This window comes from Octopus bimaculoides, chromosome 4 (genome assembly GCF_001194135.2).
Source record: "Octopus bimaculoides isolate UCB-OBI-ISO-001 chromosome 4, ASM119413v2, whole genome shotgun sequence".
Classification (NCBI taxonomy): domain Eukaryota; kingdom Metazoa; phylum Mollusca; class Cephalopoda; order Octopoda; family Octopodidae; genus Octopus; species Octopus bimaculoides.
This window is the reverse complement of record NC_068984.1, coordinates 51948055-51970549: the sequence shown is the minus strand read 5'-3', so window position 1 is coordinate 51970549 and position 22495 is coordinate 51948055. Positions and strand designations below refer to the sequence as shown.

The window sequence follows — 22495 nt, the reverse complement described above, 5'->3', positions numbered from 1 at the left end:
AGACTATTTAAGCATTTTATCTGATCAAATTCATCCTATGGGTGCGGAACTGTTTCTGGAGGAAAACACAATCTTTCAGGATGATACTGCACCAATTCACACAGCTAAAATTGTTACTGAATGGCATGAGGGACATTCTAGTGAAGTTGAACCTCTTATCTGGCCACCACAGTCCCCAGATCTCAATATTATTGAACATTTATGGTGCATTGTAGAAAAACAAGTAAGGAGTCGATATCCTCCACCATCATCACTACAAGAACTGGAAACTGTTTCAGCTGAAGAATAGACAAAAATTCCTTTGGAAACAATTCAATTTGTTTGAAATTTTAAGGTGTTTCCATTATTTTGTCCAACCCCTGTAGTTGCAAAGCAGACTTCTTAACCAATATATTTTGAGCCAATATATTTTGATTAGACTGTGAAAATTGTCAATATATGCTGTTTTAGGTTGGTGAAAGTAATTTTCTGAAGGATGATGTCAAGTTCACTGACATAAAAATAATATTATTTTATAGTTATTTTCAAAAGTGACCTCTTTGAAATAATGTTACACAACATTAATTCTTTTCAGCAAGTAATCAGTTAGCTACCACTCGTACATCAGTAAACTGCTATATACATGAGAAAAGAAAATATGAAGCAGTTATATATGACTACTATTTGTCCACTCTATCTCTCTTTCTCTCTCCCCTGCTCTATCTATTAATCAATCTAACTAGCTATAAATATATAATATAAATATACAATTAAATATATGTATGTGTGTGTGTGTGTGTGTATATATATATATATATATACATAAAATATATACATACATGCACACACTATATGTATATGTATACACACACACACACTATATATATATATATGTATATATAACACACACACTATATATATATATATATATATATATATACACATGCATATGAGTACAGGACATCACTGACAGTGCAATTAACATGAAATATGTAAACGAGAGAAAAAATGGAAAACAAGATAAGTAAACACAGAGAAAGGACCCTTCATCAGTTGTCGGCTGTCTGTTTACTCCTCATTTCGAGCATTCAACGACAATATGAGTCTTCAATGACAGTTTCTCCCATAAATTCTAAAACAAAATTTAGGATTTATGGAGGGTCAAAGTTGGGATCATAAACATGACAGGGGAGACATACAAGGAAACTGAACAAAAACAAACTTGGAGGGTTGTTAGACCAGAATGAGAGGAAAATTGTGAACACTGTGAGAAATATTTTTTTGAAAAGAGAAAAGATAGAAGAGAGACACACAGACACACACACACACATGCACTATCTACAATACATTAAAAGTCAGATTGAATCTTGCTTGCTTGCAATGTTACTTAGGCAAATTGGCGCATAATGAGAAAATACTATGAATTAAGTGCCCCCTTAAATGTAAATACGAGTGGAATGAAACAAATTTCGTATAAATTGGATAACTTGATGCTGAAAGGGAGGTAACTCTTACCTTTCGATTATATAGTGACTTGACAACAAAAATTGTTTATATTTTTACTTTTGTTAAACACAATATTTTAATCATTTAGAAATATTTTCAAGTGAATGTTATTTCAAATATGTAAGCTGTTTGTACAATAAGTATTTATATTTTAGCTTTCTTTAAACAGACAATATTTTAATGATTATTTTCAAGTGAATACCATTACAACAATTCATTTTGGCATAAATATTCCGTAAAAGAACCATTCATAACTGCAGTGTAAAATAATTTTTTTCCATATATGCATTCATATCTCACTTCCAAAGATTTGGCTGCTATTTCTTGCACGCCCTGCTACCACGTAACTCTTATTTGCGATAAAGGATCCGAAACTCCGGTTAATGTGGTAGCAGGGCATGCAAGAAATAGTAGCCAAATCTTTCATTTCCTGGGGGAAAGGAGCTGCTTAACCTTGATTTCGATGTCTCATTCATTGAAAGCATGCAAAATAACCTAGAAAAGAAAAAAACTCCACAAAAAAAAAAACTCCATTGCTAGGAAACTCAGACTTTCCCGGTGACCCAACGGGTCATGGGTAATCTAGTATATATATATGCTCCTGAACAAGTTGTTGAGGAATCAATGCTAGATATGTCAAAACAATTGTAGTGATAAATAATAAATTCTTTTATATTCCATCTTCTGTCTTTCATTTGCCATATACATAACGATCACTGTGAAAGTGACCGTGCTTTACCAGTAAGCTACCAGGTATAAACCATTCATTTTATTATCCATTATATATATATATAGAGATAGATAGATAGATAGATAGATAGATAGATAGACACATACACACACCATGCAGTGTATGATTTTCACTCCCTTGTTACTTATAATATACATGATATAACAAAATTTAAGAAAAAAATGTATGCACAAAAAAAGTAGAAATAAAGACAAACAAGCAAAATATTTACTGTTTCCATCTTGTTTAGAAAAATATGCCAATTTGGTTCAATAACTTCTACCATTAAATAGTATTCTAAATTCTGGACAAAGTTCAACATGCGTTGCCTTAAGGCAAATGCAGCAGTGTAACCTTTAGAAGGGAGCAGTTTTACACATTTATTTTGCAACCATAAACTGAAACAAAAATAAACCATTTAAATTCTTTGTTTATAATAATAATAATAATAATAATAATAATAATAATGATGATGATGATAATAATAATAATAATGATAACAATAACAACAATAGTAATGATAGGTAACTTGAATGTGGAGTCTAAAAACAGAAACAATTTCTATCATAGTAGGGGCATTAGGCATGATAAAAAATATTCAGACAAATACATAACAGAAACACTAGGACTAACAAGTATATATAATATACAGTAGATAGTACTACAAGGTACTACAAACATCCTATGTAAAACACTTTCAATACAGTAAAAATAAGAGCATCACAACAAACTACAGCATATACCCAAGGTACACAGAGCTGCGCTCGGTAGTGCAGTGAAAGCACATGATAAAAATAAGACTATTGAATAATAATAATAGCAAGAGCACTCAGAGAGCACAGACCTCTGCCAAGGCAACACCAATGTCCTTTCAGCGATTAGCCAGAGATGCTTTTCAAAAATGAGAATATCTGAAATAAATTCAACTGCTCTCACAAATGGGAATACTAAAAATGAGCCCAACCACTCTCAAAAATTAAGTAAAAAAACTGAAAGAATGATCCAGAATCCTTGTCCAGTACCTGGTCAATCCCAATGATAGTTATAGAATGTGAAAGTGGATGTGCAGGTCATGTTTGTAACGCTATGTGTGTGTCATCTGCAGTGGGAACAGGGACAGTTTTCTCTATGAAGGCCTTTTTTAGTCTATCCAGTGATACAGTGTCTTTACGACCATTAAGGTCTATAGTGGAAAATTTACCCGTGCGTGAAAGAAAATGGAAAGGACCTGCATACAGTGTTTGTTAACAGAGGTTTAACAATATCATTGCGCACAAAAACATGAGTCCAAGAACTAAAGCTTCCTTCAAGGCAGAGCTAGAAATGCAATTGTCAAATAGGTAAGAGGTTTTAAACAGGAGCGATATATTCAAAATTGGTAAAACTAAAAATTGTAGAGTATAATTTAAATTTATTATTGTTACTGAATATGTTAGTGTTAATTACTTTCTGAACGGTTTTGCTGCCTTTTGTTTATGTAGTGTGATTTCTTTATCCATCAGTTTCTTCTAAGACAGAGACGTGAGTAAAATTAATAATAGAGAAACGAAAATAAAACTTTGGAAACAGCAACGCCGCCATAACTGACATGGAATCCAAGAGTGTGCTTTCAAGGGAGATAATCAGAGAAAGACTTGAAAGTCAACGTAAGATCGTAATACCTCATGTAAAGTAAGTAAATATAACAAATAATCCAGAATTCCTGTATGGTACCAGATTGATCTCAAAATCTAATCAATTTGTGCCAGTCATGAGGCTAAACATCTCTGAAGGCTTCATCCAAATTTATCCAGCAGTTCTTGAGATATCTTATCCACAGACAAACAAACAAATGTGACTGAAAATAATACCTCCACTTTCACTAAGGCGGAGGTAATAATAAATTGAAGTGGAACTATTCAAATTTTCCTCACCAGGTTTTATTTTATGCAACATCATATATTTGATATAGCCATAAGTATAGAGAAATTACCTTTCATTGACAAAACAAAAAGTTTCCTAAATTTCTCCCAACAGTCACTCAAACCATTATCTCTTCAGTATCCCTATTTCCAACCCAATTTAGTACTAGAACATACCTATTATTTCCTGTGACTTCTCAGATCAACTTATGGATTTTAATATTTGCCAATCACTCCAATACATTTAATACAATAAAAGAGCTGTTGAATTGACAGCTGGATTCTTATGTGAAATGTCAAGAAGCCTATGTTCAAACTTACTTGCATAATTGTCGTTCCACATGTTTGCAGTAGAAAAGCTGTCTGAACAATAATTGATAGAGCATAAGAGCCTGAAAATAAAATAAAACAGAAGATGAAGACAAAGAGAAGAATCTTTTCAGTGTAGAATAATGAAACCTAGGAGATACCCCTTGACTAAAAGTTCATAAAATATAGCTGAAAGCTTTTGTAATAGTATCATATTTTCAAGCATACAAGCATTTTTTCAGACCATAATTTACAGCTGAAATAGGTAGATCGACATATACACCAAGAAGGAGCAAAAATTCCATGTGAAATGCAGCAGGGTTCGGAAAAAGATAGTAACAATATTTGAATGTTTACACTATACACTACATCAAATTGTATGCCAGAAAATGCAACTGAGACACCGAAGTGTAACACAAAAAGGAAGCAGAGTTCCTGTCAACTTCTTACACTTAATATATAAACAAAAGACTCCACAATAGATGTTGTTTTATTATTACTACTACTGGTGACACGTAAAAGCACCCACTACACTCTCTGAGTGGTTGGCGTTAGGAAGGGCATCCAGCTGTAGAAACTCTGCCAAATCAGATTGGAGCCTGGTGTAGCCATCTGGTTTCACCAGTCCTCAGTCAAATCGTCCAACTCATGCTAGCATGGAAAGCGGACGTTAAACGACAACGACAAACAGCTACTTATTAATTTTAGAACCAAGGATCCATCTATGAAGTGCTTAATCTATAATGTATCAGATGATCTGGTTTTCTATAATTATATCTGAAATATAACACCATGTTATCATATCAATAAAATTCAGAGTTCAAGTTACATCTTTCAAGTTGAAATATAATAAATCTAAATTTAGTACATATAAAAGGACTGAAAATACTTTCCACTGCTTAATTTTGGAAGTTCTCATCTAACCAATTATATCACTCTGTGGGTGAAACATAGTTGTCAGTTTTTACAATTCTAATATTTCAAACCCAGCTCTTCCCTACTGACTCCTCATCATCTTCTTGATGACATTGCTAAGAATACTAGATACTAATATGGCATATTTTGTAGAAGAAACTTTTCCAGCATGTTATAGCACTAACCCACAGGAGCAGAATTATGTGAATAGTTCTCATGAAATAATATTTCCACTCATTTTTTATGAAAACTAAATTTCATGGTTATTGCAGTTAAGATATTAAATATCTAAAAAAAAAAAGAAAAAAAAAAGAATTGGAAGCTTCTGCTAGTCATGTTGCCTCAATAAACTTGACATGTATCAGCAAAAAATAGTTTCAAATATGACATTCCTTAACAAAAGAAAGATTGGTATATAAAACTGCTTTTTGTAGTAAAAAGGTATAAGAAAGCTAAAAGAAGGCTTTTTACAAAGTAAATCAGTTATTTCAAAATAATAAATTATTTAATTGAAAGGACTATATTTTCTCTCTCAAAGAAAGCTATATGAAAAATAAAATAAGATAGTGTTTTTCATAACTAACATCAACCATAAGATTCTATACTTAAAACATATCTAGTTGAAATAAACCGAAAAATAACAATAATTCCAATGGGGAATTTTAGAATCTAAAAATGTAAGAAGTTAAGTATTTATGGAAGGGTGCAAACTGATCTCAAGCAAAGTTCTGGTAAGTTTTTGGATATAATCTAGTTAGGGACAGTTTATATATATATAAGTTGAATCTGTTTAATGAAAGAAATATTAGTGAAATTGTAGGAAGAGTAAAATCTTTCAACCAAATATTCGAATCAGAAGAAAGCAGAACTCCATAAACTGAAAAAGCAAAGCAAAGAGGACAAGAAATGAGAAATACATAAAAGTCATAAAACTAATTAAAATTTAGGGTCATTAAACAAGAACTTCATATTAACATTGGTATCAAAAGCAACAATAAAACAATTTGTAAAAGTAGATTTACACTGACCTTTCTATTTAAAACAAGAGTTAGTGGCCATTTCACATTATAATTGAAGGAGAAAGATTCCAGGCCAGACAAATTACACTCAACAGGGCTACTGCGCATTGCTAGAAAACACAAGTTACAGTAAAGAGATCAGCAGACAAAAAACAAACAAAACATATTAAGTCAACATTTACTCCAATCAATTCACTGTATTTTTACCCTACAAATTTATCCTCCATTTTCATCTCTCATGCACATAACAGCTAATGATTGTATGCATGAGAGACATTTTCTCAACTCATTTATGTTGAGTTAACCATTTTGTTACTGTGTTTCTAATAAAGTACATTGTTTATGTTTCAAATAATTTAGCTTTTAGGAAAATAACTTAGTCATTATTAAGCAGATATTTCAAACAAAAATTAACATGAAACTTTGATAGAAGGCTTTAATTTAGATCACTCTAAAACAAGAAAATTGTATCATGGAACCTGAGGTAGCCTCAAGCAGATTGGTATCAAAAGAGTTAACTAGTGTTTAATTGTTTTGGCCAACTTGCAACCAAGTTTTAGAATTTTGACAAACAGTCTTGGTCAACATGTGACTTGCAGTCTTGGTTAACATACTTAGTTAAATTGCAGATTGCATTCTTAATAATTCATAACTTTCAGCCTCAGGCAAAATCCAATTGACAATGAACTGACAACAGTTTCAAACCCAAATTTTAATAAATACTGAACTGTTTGTTCTAGATCTGATTGCAGATTTCTTAAGAAGGAAGGGCTATTTCTGAGTGAGTACACATAAACACTTTTAAATAAAACATCTTAAGCACACAAAATACTTTACAGAGTAATGTTTTGTAGTACATCCAAAGTAGCTACAACTTTGGTAGCCTCTTATCACATAAAAGAACATCACTGGTATAATGTAACCCATGTTACATGTTTGTGATTATGTGTAGAAATGACAGAAACAGTTCCTTTTTGGAGTTAATAATCAAAATAAATTAAATGATTTAAAGAAATATAGAAAGGATTTGAAGAGAAATCCCTGTTTACCTTTCAGAATATCATATAACTGAGATATTAGGTCAGTTTCCTGGAATTGTATCCTGAAATAATATTTGAATATTCATTAAAGTGCCTATATTAAATGTTGAATAATTGTAACGACTGCATTTCATAACAAACTGTTCAATAGCATTCTTAATGTTTGATCAATCTAATGATACATTCTATATTGTAATGAGGAAATCTGATTCTAAGACATTGATTGTAAATTTGAACAAAATTTACTATATCTTGTAAAGCTAAGCTAGATTTTGTGATGGTCAAATTTTATGTGTGAAAATATACACATGACTTCAAAATATTAAAACAACAGTTTCTAATAGTAATAAAAAGAAAAAGAATCATAATTAAAAACCTACAACAATTAACTTTAGCAGTGTAAACTCATTATTGGTAAATTTTATAATCATTCTCAGAAAGATCATATTTATTTTGCTCATCTTCCACATTTGCATTGTGGTGTTCATGCAACAGCATATTTACAGAAGGAAACATTTAAAAAAAATTGTTCTGTGAACTGCCAATCATAAATTTGCACTACAATGGCAAGAGACAGAATCAAGAAAAAGCTTATTACATACTATAAACTACTAATAGCATTCCATTAAGTGGAGCCTGAACTCCAGATATTTTCTGAGAAAAAAGACGTAAAGAGTATGTAAGTGAATTCCAAGTATGCTACAACATAATTTATAACCACTTGTAATGGTGGAAAAGAGTCATAAATTCTTTACAACTTAAAAATTGGGGATTCATTTGGAAACCAAGAAATATTATCCAGAGAAATAATTTGTGGTGATTCAAAGACCTTGAGCATTTTCATTTCTTTCTTTTTCCCCTCAAATAAAGAGAGAGAGATAGAGCAAGTGTGAGAGAGAGTGGGGGGGGGGAGAGATTTGTTATTTCTAGCAGGTCAAGTGACCACACAAATGCTCCCTTGGTTTTTATCAGCTGCTTGTCTGGTACATTGACTTCTCCAACAATATTTTTAATAAATAACTATCCAAATATAATATTCATTAGATTATCTCTACTAATTCCAAAAAACAAAAAAGAGAGCTCCATCAAGTAGTAATGAATGTCTCTGAAAAAAACAGAATATGTTAAGCATACATACCTCAAATCATCTTTGAAAGGATCAACATTTGCAGTACTGGTTCGTAAAGCAAGCTCTAGCAAAGTTTCCATTCTCCTACGACTTATGTCTACAATGCAGTCAAGGAAAAAAACCTACAAATTCTATTTTACAAAAAAAAATATCATCCAGTTTGTCTTTACCTTTCAGCCACATCAAATCATCATCAGTAGTTATATATATATATATATATATATATAGATGTTTTCCAGGGGCTAAAACAACAGTAACATTGTCCTTTATAGAACTGTCACATTCTGTTGGCAGTCATTCATCTCTCTCCAATTCCCCTCCTCTGTCACCTGAGTCAAGTTACATGCCCTAGTTTATCAAGTACTCTCAACACCATCCCCACTCTCAAATACCTCTTTCTGGCCTTTCAGTCAGCATTGTTCCCTCCCCAAATTTACATTTACGGCTCTCCATTAATGGTTCACACTGGAAAGTGGTTGGCTAAATGAGCAAAGAAAGTGTATAATTATATTAGGTCTCACTAGTTTTGTTTCGTCAAGGAAAGTTCAACCACTCAAGTTCTGATGCCATGATAAAATGCACCCAGTACACTCTGTAGAGTTATTGGCAATAAGAAGGGCATCCAGTCATAGAAACCAAGCCAAATCACACCGTTGAACACTTGCCTTTGGGAACAGTAACTCCCAAAAGGAAATAATTTAGATCATCGTCTATGCAACCCATGCCAACATGGAAAGTGAATATAAAATCATGATGATGACTGGGGCTAAAGAGATGCATCTCTCACAAATAAACTACTTTTCTACTATGATTAAAGCAGCATTAGCAATCTAAAATTCTTCATACTATAACCACTACTTAAATATGACAACTGACGTATCCCCTTCAGATATTTAGTCTCTTGCTCCGTCTCTTAGCCTTTTCTTCACTCATGTTACTCAACTAGCACTGGTCAAATTATTCCCGAAACATTACAGGCATATTTGTCCCTTTCCAATATCTTTAATAGCAGCAATAGCAGGAGGAACACTTCCAGCAATGGCAGGAAACTATGTTGAATATTGACAAAATAACAAATACATCTGATGAAGATTACATCACCAGTAGTACCATACAACAACATACCTAAAACAAACAAACCATACAGTTGAAACTATAATAATCTCAATAATAGCATTCTCAAGAGAAATTCAATTAGGCATCTTAGATTGCTTATTCAAAAATGAAATTTTCTTCCATACCATTTTCAGAGTATAGGTTGCAAGCACCACAAATTAAGACAAGTAACCCAACTCAATAACAAAATAGTTGATGTTAAAAAAGATTGTAAGACTGAATTGAGCAGATGCTAATTATAAAAAAAAGACTCCCATGATTGCTTCAGAGCTCACAAAACATACTACAAACACAATTCTACAGAATTACTATACAAAACGTTTGATTCTGCTGTAGGATACTCTTATATGGCTGTTTCATTTCTTCTTCTGTCATATCCATAAACTGAACAATAAAATCTCCTTTGTCCAACAGGAAATAATGTTTCATAGACCTAAAATAAACGTAAATTATATCATAACAGTTTAAGATGCAACAGAAATTAACTCATTACAATGGAATAAGATTAATAATTCCATCAGAAGATAAACTACAATTCCCTTTGTTGTTGTTTGGCTCCAAGTCAGCTCCAGCACAGGAAATTTATGATCAAAAACCTTCCTCTAATAGCTACTGATTTTCTATCAGACACTGTAAAGCTATGACTATGTTATCCAATGCTTATTTGTAGGCTCCACTACAGTAACTGTTCTATAAAAGAAACAGCAATAGTGTAAAATATTTCTTCCTATTATAGGCAAAATAGTGTAAAACATTATCAAATGATGTACTTTGCCTGTTCAAAAGTTTCATACAAAAGTTGTATAGCCTGGCTCTCTGTCAGTTATGAAGATAAGCATTCCAGTTGATCCGATTAATGGATCTGCCTGCTTGTGAAACTTATGTGCAAGTGGCTGAGCATTCCACAGACATGCATATCCTTAATGTAGTTCTCAAGGAGATTCAGTGCGACACACTGAATGTGACAAAGCTTGGGCCATTGAACTACAGGTACAACTTATTTTTGCCAACTGTGTGGATTGTATAGAGGTACGTTATTAAATAAGTTATTAAGGTGGTGAGCTGGCAGAATTGTTGGCATGCCAGTTAAAATGCTTAGCAGCATTTTGTCTGTCTTTATAGTCTGAGTTGAAATTCCATTAAGGTCAATTTGCTTTTCATCTTTTCAGGGTCAATAAAAGAAGTCCAGTTGAGCACTGGGGTCGATGTAACCAACTGAGCCCCTTCCCTGAAACTGTTGGCCTTATGCCAAAGTTTGAAACCATTAATAAATAAGTTATTATTACACTTAGAAATTGTTGTAGCACAAAATGAAGTCAGAGTGATATGCTTCGATGTAAAAACACCATTAACTTTGTACAATGTCATATTTAAAATAAAGCTCAGACATCAGTATGGCTTCTGTCTAGACATGTAAAAACTTTTTCAGTAGAGAAACAAAGATGAAGTTGTAAATGTGGGATGGAGAAGCGTGTCAGTGTGAAATGAGTATATTTGGAGGAGATTGACAAAAGGTATGTAATGTGTAGTTGTGAGACTTTCTCTAAGGGATGTACTGCTTACAGAGCCTTCTTTATTTAGATGTGGTCAAGGTTAGGGAAGATGATTTCACAAAATTGGTGGAGATTCTTTTAGCAAAGGACCAAAAGGATAGGCGGCAGCTTATCAGGTGGAAAAATCTTGTGATATAAAGGTGAACTTTATATCACAAATAGTGAATTGCATTGCTGGGTGAATGCCACCCAGTTTTGGAGAGTGGGTGAGATGCTCCAAAATTGTAAGCCTTGATTTATGCCTGAACAGCTGCAGCATAGCTTTGAGTAAACTACTGGAGAAACTTTGGACATTGAAATTTTGCTGTGTGTGGAATCTGAAGGGACAGAGCTAAAGGGGCAAGTTCAATCAATCACTCAGCTGTTTCTAAATGTCATAAATGAAGCAGGTATGCTGTCAGGGACAAGTGAAATAAAACTGGTGGAGCTCCAGCCAATTGGTTGACTTGAAGTATGATGGGGTCCAGAGAGACAGAGGTGTTCTGTAGTATGTGGTGGTGTATTTGGATAGTTGCAATAAGGCAGACGTTGGATGTCCCAGTGGATGCAGAAATGGATATAGTTTGGTAAAGGTGAGGTTTTAAGGTGAGAAAGAGATTGAAAGTGTTTGCATGGAGGAGAGTCTTTGTGTCAGTCTGGAAAGGTTTGGAATGAAAGTTGAGAATCATGAGGAGTTGTGAGAGTTGAAGTGACTGAAAACAATGACTTTGGAGAGTGGAGTGGAGTGGTGAGGTAGATATTCTCAATGCAAAGAGTTGCTGGTGGCTTTAGGAATTCTGAAAGTGATAGAGGGAGCAAATGTGTTTGTGGGGAATGTGTGCATAAGCACTATACATACATATATATATATATATAAACATGGAATGTGAGGTTTATAGCTGTCATCAACTATATATATATATATATACACACACACGCACATATATATATATATATATACATATATATATATATATATAGTTATATATGCTGCATAGTTCCCAGCTATCAAATTGCAATCACAAGGTATTAGTCAATCCAAGGTTGTAGAAGTCACTTGATCAAAGAGCAGTGCAATGGAATTAAACCCAGAACTAAGTTGAGAAGCTTTCACATTTAGATAGGTTACAACGTACAGAAAGACATTTAGAAAATATGGGAGAAAAACATTACTATAACATAGAAACATGTTATTTTATATCAATATCAAAATCCAGTTATGAACATAGAAATTACAAAGTACACACCTTAGTCGAGCCATCAATTCTTGCTCCTCCATCAATAAGTTTAGCAAAACTTTTGAAGCATAATTATACGCTTTTTCAATTTGATCAAAGTATCCTTTTTCATTCAATGTGTAAATCATTTCTTCAGCATAAGGACATTTTACATCTCTACCTGAAATACAAGGATTTCAGTTTAGATAGGAAGATTTTCATAATAACCAACAATTGGTTTCATATTCTTGAGTTTACTTTCCCTTACAGCAACTATTAGTAATTTCTATTCAGTCATATATACAAGAGACTTGCTTTATTAAATTGCACACTACTATAATCTTTCAGTACACTGAAAACTTCAATGAAACAAGTGCTGTTCTTGACATCAGGAATGCCTTTGACTATATCAGGTATTTGAATCTCCAAGATAAATCATCCATCGGAATGCTCCATCCACTCCTCATTTCTGAGATCAGAAATTTCCCATCAGATAGTTTCATTATGATATAATTATGATATACATCAATGAAGTTCTCTCTCACCAATATTCTAACAACGCTGTAGTGCACAGGATTCAATTGTCTACTCCGTTTTATTTTATACATTAGTAACTTTAACTCTGTTACTATTTCTAACACACTTTGGATTTATTCGGTTTGGTTGCCAGTATTCATTCTGTTCGAATTGATTTTATGTTCAGTGTAATGATACACTTTTATAGACTAATGAAGGATGTGAAAATCATTTTTGCTATAAATCAACAAATAAATAGTTATTAGCAATTAAAGTTTGAAAATTTGAGGTCATTTTAGCCAACCATAAGCCACAGACACATTCATGCCTGTTTCCATAGTAACAAGTGGAAAATAAGAACTTTTTTGTCTGTGAGAAAGCACTCGTTGACAAATAAATTGAAACCGCTTGTGTTACCTATCTCTTGACAACTGAGCATGTGAATTTATGAACTGGTCAACAAAATGTTTGTTTTTTAAAAATATTTAATTTGTAATGTGTTATTTTGTTTGTAGAAAAATCTTTTAGGTTCATGCTATTGCATTAAATGCATACTAAATGTTTAAAACTACAAAATACATGTTTTCTTTTTGTCGTTGAGGTGGTTATGAGGTATGCTAAAAATAACAGCTAAATAACGTTTTTGGATAAATCTTTTAAGTTCGTGCTATCAAAATGTTTAAAACTACAAAACGCATGTTGTTTATTCTTTCTTGACAACACGTGCTATTTTCAGAATGTTGACAAAATATGCAGTCACGCACAAAATGACAGCTTCCAAATCCTGTTGTCTGATTGGGTGAAATTGATTAAACTTTAAACATCTCTAACTTTTTGAAAACATTTTTCTGGAAAAAGTGAAATAACTCCAGTAATTCAGCTTGGAAAAGTGTATTAAAGTGTCAAATTTTAAAAGTTTCAATAAACTCTAATTTGAAATTCAGGCAACCAAACCAAATAGATCCCACACTTCTATATAAAAGACGCTTCAAGCCTCTTCAGTTTTTCAATCATATCAGCTGTCACCACCCACACTCTGCTTAAACAGCTGAGACCAAAGATTACAAAAAGTTCTCTAGTGGTGACATGGTAACCTAGTCTTCTTCAACGGCACTAAAGAACACAGCTAATTATGTGTGTGTGCACATGCACATGAAGGAAATGCAGTTTCAACATTACACTCTACTCATGAACAACACAGCTAAATTCCTCTTACTGTAGATGTTGGGTTTTACAGTTTATGACAATCTTTCAAGGTAACATTAACCTTGACATATTTTTGTATATCTAGGACTTTAGTGCCCAATGTTTTATTTTCAAGCAGGTTGGGTGTGACTTAGGAGTAACTATCTTCTATTTCTGGCAGACTAAATGACTGTAGAGATCAGTGGTTCCCAACCATTTTTTACTTGTGGAACCCTTTTGCTTCGTATTTTACTCTGCTGGACCCTCACAGCAATTCAATATCTTTAAAAAAATCCTATAATATTTCTATAATTAGATATTATTAGGAATTGTAAAAAAAAAGTTGTTAAAATATTTTATGAATTGTAGAAATATAACCAATTTATTGCACCTAAATTTTAACAACAAAATCTTACATGGACCCTGGATGAGAACTACTGGTATAGAGGCTCCTATATAGGCAAATATCCTCAATGGAGGGTGTTAAAAAAATACAGCACAGTAGGAATGAGTTTTCTGACCAAGAATAAGGCCAGGAACTTCTACAGAACAACCTTAAAGAATATTGAACTGGTTCTATTTTGGTCATGATTTTTTAAAATTAATGTAACTTATAACATTTTTTTCTGTTAAGGAATATTTATTCTATTAAGGAATGGGTATTACTGCCAGAATATTAATAGAATAACAGAAATCACAATATAAAAAGATCACTTACCACACTGTCGTACAACATTTAGATACTTCCCAGTATTTAATACTTCTTGGACAACAAGTGCCAAAAAGATTGGAGTTCTGTCTTTTCTCACAACATAATTCTGTTCCCAATACATAAATGGAGTCAAAGAAATAATATCACAGAAGTTGTAACTCCACTTAGAAGAAAGTGGATGATGATCCGCAGAAAGTTAGGCTGACTAGGAGAGAATAAAAACTTTACAATATTTCTCTCTCCAATTTTAGCTTGAAGATTTTGAAATAAAGATAAACAAAAAAACATGGTCTCCGCTCTTTTACATATTTTACCAAATATTTTGTTAGTAGTTTAGTGTCATATAGGTTCTGTTGACGATTCAGCCTGCATTTTTGCTTTGTGCTTGAGAATACACTTCAAGCTAAGTGAAATCATAGTCACGGCCAGTGCCAGTGACTGGCACCCAGTACACTTTGTGGAGTGGTTGGCATTAGGAAGGGCATCCAGCCATAGAAGCCAAGCAAAAACAGACTGGGGCCTGGTGCAGCTCCCCGGCTTATCAGTTCCAGTCAAACTGTCTTACCATTGCTAGCATGGAAAACAGATGCTAAACAATGATGATGAGTATAGAAACAGAACAGTAATTTTAGCATAGATAACCCACAACTAAGGTTAAATTGGCTTGTGAAAAATGTAACCTTCATTCTCTTGCACACATAGTAAATTTTCCAGACTTATTTCAGGTAAGATAGAAAGGTATAAAAACCGCATCATCAACACCAGGTAATCTTGTAATTAAGCTGGTGGAAATGACAAAGATAGTTTACATCAGATTAAATAGTTCACATTATTATTTTTTTACATTTGTCTGTTTCAGTCGTTAGATTGCGGCCATGCTAGAATATAGCCTTGAAGAACTTTGTGTCGAATGAATCAACCCTAGTGATTTTCTTTTTCTTTTAAAGCCTAGTACTTATCTTTCTCTTTTTGTCAAACCACTAAGTTACGGGGACATAAACAAACCACCACTTGTCAAGCAGTAGTAAGGGACAGACACAGACACAAACATATATATACACACACACACACACACACACGTATACAATGGGATTTTTTCAGTTTCCATTTATCAAATCCACTCACAAGGCTTTGGTCAGCCCGAGGCTCTAGTTGGAGCCCAAGGTACCACACAGTGAGACTGAACCTGGAACCATGTAGATGGGAAGCAAGCTTCCTACCACACAGCCACGTCTGCACATATAGTATTATTTGACTTTTACTAGTTTCAATCATTAAATCAAAAAGTTAAGAAGCAAACTTCTTAATCATTGAACTACATGTAGTTCAATGATTACAGTTGCGTAGTCATAGTTCAATAATTGAAACATGAAAAAGAATAACAGAATCTAGTGAGACATACACAGTTATATGATAAAGAAGTTCAATTCTCAACCATGTGGCTCAATGACTAAAATTACTAAAGTCATATAATATCATGAACCATTCAATTTAACATTTTACTGTCTTTGCCATTTTCACCAGCTTAATTACCAAACTATCTGGCACTAAGGATGCTATTTAATTTATTTACTTATTTTTTTCCATAAAATATGTCTCTGAGTGGTTGGCGTTAGGAAGGGTATCCAGCTGTAGAAACTCTGCCAAATTAGATTGGAGCCTGGTGTTGCCATCCGGTTTCACCAGTCCTTAGTCAAATCGTCCAACCCATGCTAGCATGGAAAGCGGACGTTAAACGATGATGATGATGATGATGACGTCTCAAAAATTTACTGTGCCCTGAAGGTGAAGATTATATTTTTCAGAAATCAATTGCATCGGCTCCAGTATGTCAGTACTTATTTTATCATCCATGTTAAAGTGCCTAGTTTTACTTTGGCATGAAGGGAGATAATTAACAGAACTAAATACTACAAGTTATTTTTGTTTGATGCACTAATTGTTCTCCATTATAATTTTTTTTTCATCTGGGTTTGATGTATTTTCTTCATCCAGTACAACATCTTGCTACTTTTGCTGCAGTTCATTGTCATCTTTTTATTCCTGTTCAGCCATCAGAAATCAGCTTCCAACACAACTTCTTATGTATTCTTCTTCTGCAGATTCCTCTCACCTAGACAGCTTGTTACTTCTTTACTCAAATATCAAACTTCATATACATCACATGCATACCAGTGCAGTTTTCTCTCTTGGACTGAACATGATTCCTGTTATATTCAGTCTTTCTCAGCTCATTTGTGCTCCATTATTCATGTACACTAACATTACATATCCAGTAGACGATACTCATTGCATTTTTTTCCAGCTTCTGCATTTTAATGCCCACGTTTTACTCCTTTGCAACATCACATTGCATACACATGCATCATACAATTTAAGTACTAGGCTTACAAAGAATAAGTCCCGGGGTCGATTTGCTCAACTAAAGGCGGTGCTCCAGCATGGCCGCAGTCAAATGACTGAAACAAATAAAAGAGTAAAAGAATAGATAGATAAAATGTTGCATTTGAGATTAGTAACCTTGGGTATTTAAGGTAACTCTAAAGTGAAAAATCACTGTTAAAATACAAAACTGTATTACGTAAAAGGATATTCATTGTACGATTTCTCCTTGTTGACTTCCTCATTCTCAACAACAAAAAACTAGAAAGAAAAATTAAACAATGATAAACAATAAGGAATGACTAATAATAATTAATGAATGATAACTGAAAGATTCTCAAGCAGAAATGGAGTATTTTTCTAGTTACATTAATAATTCAAAATTATCTGTTGGTCACAATGTTGGCCATAAGTCATAGTAATTAAAATTTTTAAAAAAATAAAATTCATGTAGTTGTTGCTTAGTCTTAAATCAGTCATGACTGAGCAGACATATGAATAACCCATTAGCAGACATATGAATAACACTCTGTTATATATAATGCTTATTTATTCACATTGTTTTGAATTAATCATGCATTGTCTCATAGCTTTGAGATTTCAATGATGTGACTGTTTTTTTTTTTAAATGACTTTGTAAGTGTGACTTGTAAGTGTGAAAGGAGAGATCTGGCCAGTTTGGAACAATTAGAACACTTGAGGCAAATATGTTTGATTCAAATGCTAATGGGTTTAAGACATTCATACTGTGATCACCCTGCTTTTGTTGGAGGTATTCTGGACCTTGTCTCCTGCACATTTTTATATTGGTAGGGATATGCTTTCAAATGACCTTTTTTGGATGGTCATATTTTAAATAGTTATGAAAGAGAAAGAAACAATAATAATATCACTGAAGCAACATACCTCTTCATATGGATCATTAATAATCCCCTTGTAGATCCACATCTCCAAAATTTCAAAGTATGGAGCACACGCCTGATGAAAAGAGACACAAACATAATTAAAACTAGAAGAGAAGATACATCTTTTAATTTTTTGAACAATATACCAACCAATCCATAAAGCTGTTTATATTTCGGTTATAGTCAATACTATAAACACACATATCTACTAATATAGGACATTCTGTTGTTGATAAGTTGCAAGCACAAATATTAAACAAATATAATAACCAAGTAACAAAAATATAAAATAATAATTACTGGTCATAGTTTGCATTAGCAAAAATGATGGAGTGAAATTCTTAAGTTTGGATCAGTTTGTATGTATGCTGTGGGATGTAAAGTAAATGGACATTTCAAATAAATGCTGTCATTGCAGGTACCTCACTGGTCTCTTCATCCAAATTCCCACAGCTATTACAAATGAAATCCCAGGACCAAGTGATTTAAAATTTTAACTACAATTCTGCAAACCCCATTTTCTACATCAAAGCAGACTTTGCATCGATGAAAGAGAACACAAAAACTGCACTTACAGTAAATTCATGCTCCACCATTCCAATTCATCTGGTCACTTCAATGACCATCTTGCAGTGTCCAGAATTTCTGAACAACAAAACCAATATAAGAAATAACTTATCATCATGCTTGGGACCAGCTTAAACAACTGACCCTCCATTTCATAATACTATTTTCCTTTTGTTGTTTATGCTATTTCCTTCTATTACCAAACACCATTCTTTCCACAGTTTTCCTCTCCTACTTTGCTCTTCCTTCCCTACCAAAACAACAAATACAAAAAACATTTCTCCTTCCTGCTTGTGTATGTTGGTAAGAACATAATCACACCTTGTATCTATCTTTTTTGCATACTTCATTCTGGTCACTGACCCTTCAGTTGTAGAGGCACGTGGTTTTGTGGTTAGGGTGTTGGATTCATGATCATAAGGTTGTGGTCTCAATTCCTGGACTGAGCAACACATTGTGTTCTTGAGAAAAACATCTCATTTCACATGGCTCCAGTCCACTCAGCTAGCAAAAATGATTAATCTTGTGATAGACTGGCATCCTGTCCAGGTGGGGAATATATATGCCATGAAACCGGCCCTTATGAGTCAGTATGACTTGAGAAAGTAACTTCACTCTTGAATTAACACCTTTTTGTATTCTCTTTTTGAAATTTGTTTCTTTGTTACTCTTACTCTTCTTTTTACATGCTCTTTCATGTGACAATGCCACCTTGTCTTATTCTGTACCATCCACAATTTCACTGAACACTTAGTAGTTGATATATAAATTACTATTGTTATCATTATTATACTATGTAAGCTATTACATGCTAATTTAGCGAGCAGAATTATTATCCTGAGTTTGGATGACAAGTCTCCTTAAATCTCAAGAGTCTTTTTTAGGATTGTTGCAGAATACAGGATGGCACTTATCTGCAGGTCTACATGATCAACAATATGTTTCAAATCCCTTATCCTTCAGCTTCTAAAGTAATAGTTTTGGCATAGTACCAAGTCTCCCAATCACCACAGGTGATGATTTTCATTTTTATGTTCAGCAATCTCTTTATCTCTCTGGATCACTCTCGATATTTCTCAATTTTTTCAGTTTCCTTAGTATCCATTCTACTATCAAATGGGATTGCAAAGTCAATGATTTTACACTGTTTGTTCCTTCTTTCATCTACAATCATATCTAGTCTCCTGACTTCAGTATTGTGATCAGTTTCTATGAAGAAATCCCCTTATATCCTGGAACTAGCATTCAACACAAGTCTCTGGTTCATACTTATACCACTATTCAGTCACTTCAAATCCATAAATTTGACTGACCTCCAAACATAATCTTTTACTAACACAATTGTGCCTGTGTCTATTACTCTTTCTATGCCTCCTTTGGACCTGTAGAATATTAGTTTTGACCTCTATGTCATAAAGAGCAGCTGCTGACAAACAGATGTTTACTTCTGGGGGCACATCTACTGACTTCATTCTTAAAACCTTTTGGCCTAAGTACAACAGATTTGTATAAGGACCAGTTCAACACTTTTTGAAATTGTTCTGGAGAGGTTTTTGGTATCATCATCATCATTTAACAGCTGTTTTCCATGTTGGCATGGGTTAGACAGCTTGACAGGAAACTGGTACGGCTAGGGTTCACACCAGGTTCCATAGTCTGTTTTGGCTTGGTTTTATACAGCTTGATGCCCTTCTTAATGCTTCATCCTCAATCAGAAATCTCACCTTCAATGGTGTTGTATTTTTTTTCCCCAAAGCAACATACATTTTAGTACCTCAAATTGCTTTGAAGCATTTTTCTATCTGCTGCTGTGTCCTTTGCTCTATTTTTATATGTTTTATTCCTATGCATTCGTAAACAAAGTTTTGCAGATGGGTTCTTGCTGGATGGATTCTGGTATATTTAAAGCTATGTTTTGGCCAAACTTCTGGAGGATGTTCTTTGCATTTTTTTTAATCTAGAGATGATAAACAATTTTTTTCTATCTAGCACACAGCCTTGGCAAACCTATCAATGCTAGATTTTCTAGTTATGGTATCTTGATCATTTACTGTACAGGTATTAATGGTGGCGGTGGTGGCAGCAAAAGCAGAATTTGCAGATTTGTTGAAGCAACAATTTCATTTTCCCTTTTCCTGTTTTACCCTCTTATTTTTGTTGTTGTTGTTTTCATTTTCTATGTTGAAAGTTTTGGTCAGCACTGGTGATGATGCTTTGTTTTAACATTTGAGAAGGCAAAGTTAAAACAGCTATTCAAGTCTGTAATTTCACTCCCCTAACATTTTGCAATGTAATTTAATGTTTTTTTTTTATGTCTTTTTTTTTTTATGTTTTAAAGAAACAAAAGAATTTCACAGAAATAATTCACAAATTCCAACTTGAAGGACCAAAATGCAAAGGAGCTGAGGATTTCTTCACAATTGCTGAAACCTTATGTGAGACACAGACCAAAAATTTTTTAAATATCTTTGTTACAAAGTTAAAGTAAAGCAAAACTTATGAGTAACTCAAAGCAACATTTTGCTGACAACTCAACAAAAATAATAACTTAAAAACGTTTTTTATTTCATTAATTTTTTTAAAAATTTAATTTTGTTTTATCTTTCGTACATAATCTTATAATTTTGCTTTTCAATGTTATTTAGCCTATCCGTAACACTTCCATGTGATTAGTTGAAGGATGGATGGGGAAGGATGGGAAGGGTGGGGAGAGTGGAGATAGGAGGAGGGGACAGGGAGGGAGAGTGAAATGTGTAATTTTTTTTTAACTTATGTTTTTTACTCCGTTACTTAGCCTGTCTGCAATGCTTTCACGTGATTAGTTGAAGGGAAAGGCAAAGAGCAAAAGGAAAAGGAGAGAGAAAAAGAGGGTAAGGGTAGGAGTGAGAGAGAAAGAGAGAGAGAAAGAGTGCTGTATATTAAGTTTCTAGATTATATATATACTTTATAAAGTATATAAATGCATTAAGTAATCATTATATTCCAGTTTCCTTCACTTTTCAATGAGTAGCAGATGAGCGACTATCTTTCCATACAGACACAACACAGTCTACACTGTCATGTTTTCTGGATAAAGTTTTCAGAAATAACCCAATAAGTTTAGCATAAATTCTGTGAAATATTCATAGGTCCCACTAGTTATACATAAATAGTGTACTGTGTTGTGTTGTATGAATAAATTTCTGCACTGTCCTGCCAACTCTTTCTTCCCAAACTTTCAATTACATTTAGACATCTCTTAACCTTCACTTGCCCAAAGTCACTGGGTGTAACCCAGCAAGTTATTGTATCACACACACAGATTAAAAGCAAAACAATAATAATATTAATAAAAACTTACTGCTTGAGTTAAAAAAAGGCAAAGTTCTTGACTTTTAGTATCTCTACAATAAATACAGAAATAAAACAAAGTTTAATTTAAAAAGATAAGCAACAATCTGCTAAAAAGAAAATCTAGTGATATATAATTTAAGCTATTAACTATTTAGAATCAAAGTTTGTCTTCTTGTTATTTTCATTACAACAGCGTTAGTATGCACAAGTAGAAGGAATTTGCTCTCTTTCATGTTACATGTACCATAATTAGTTTCAAGCAGTAGACTGTGCTTGTGTTGGTGCATTACCTAAAAGGAATTTAATCAGTTATATCAATCCCAGGTGTTTGGTACATACTCTGTCAACTTTGCAAAACAGGAAAATAAGCCCACCCATGGCATAAAATGAAATAACCAGAATGTAAACAGACACGACAAGATACCACTAGGACTTTTTGTACATACATATGTATATACATATATATATATTACATATATGTATATACATACATATATATATA

General features: G+C 33.2%; 1 protein-coding gene across 1 annotated transcript in view; it reads right to left on the bottom strand.

The window, feature by feature from the left end:
• LOC106868733 (gamma-tubulin complex component 2) overlaps positions 1-22495 on the bottom strand; it is an 82786-nt gene that overhangs the window by 18759 nt on the left and 41532 nt on the right. Inside the window, exons 16-26 of the mRNA XM_014914131.2 lie at positions 22001-22043; positions 18095-18166; positions 17400-17449; positions 14813-14925; positions 12424-12574; positions 9986-10077; positions 8538-8625; positions 7409-7461; positions 6369-6469; positions 4438-4508; positions 2448-2613 (exon numbers count right to left, since the gene is read on the bottom strand). Coding sequence (XP_014769617.1) covers positions 2448-2613; positions 4438-4508; positions 6369-6469; positions 7409-7461; positions 8538-8625; positions 9986-10077; positions 12424-12574; positions 14813-14925; positions 17400-17449; positions 18095-18166; positions 22001-22043 — 1000 coding nt within the window. The remainder of the gene's footprint in view (positions 1-2447; positions 2614-4437; positions 4509-6368; positions 6470-7408; positions 7462-8537; positions 8626-9985; positions 10078-12423; positions 12575-14812; positions 14926-17399; positions 17450-18094; positions 18167-22000; positions 22044-22495) is intronic.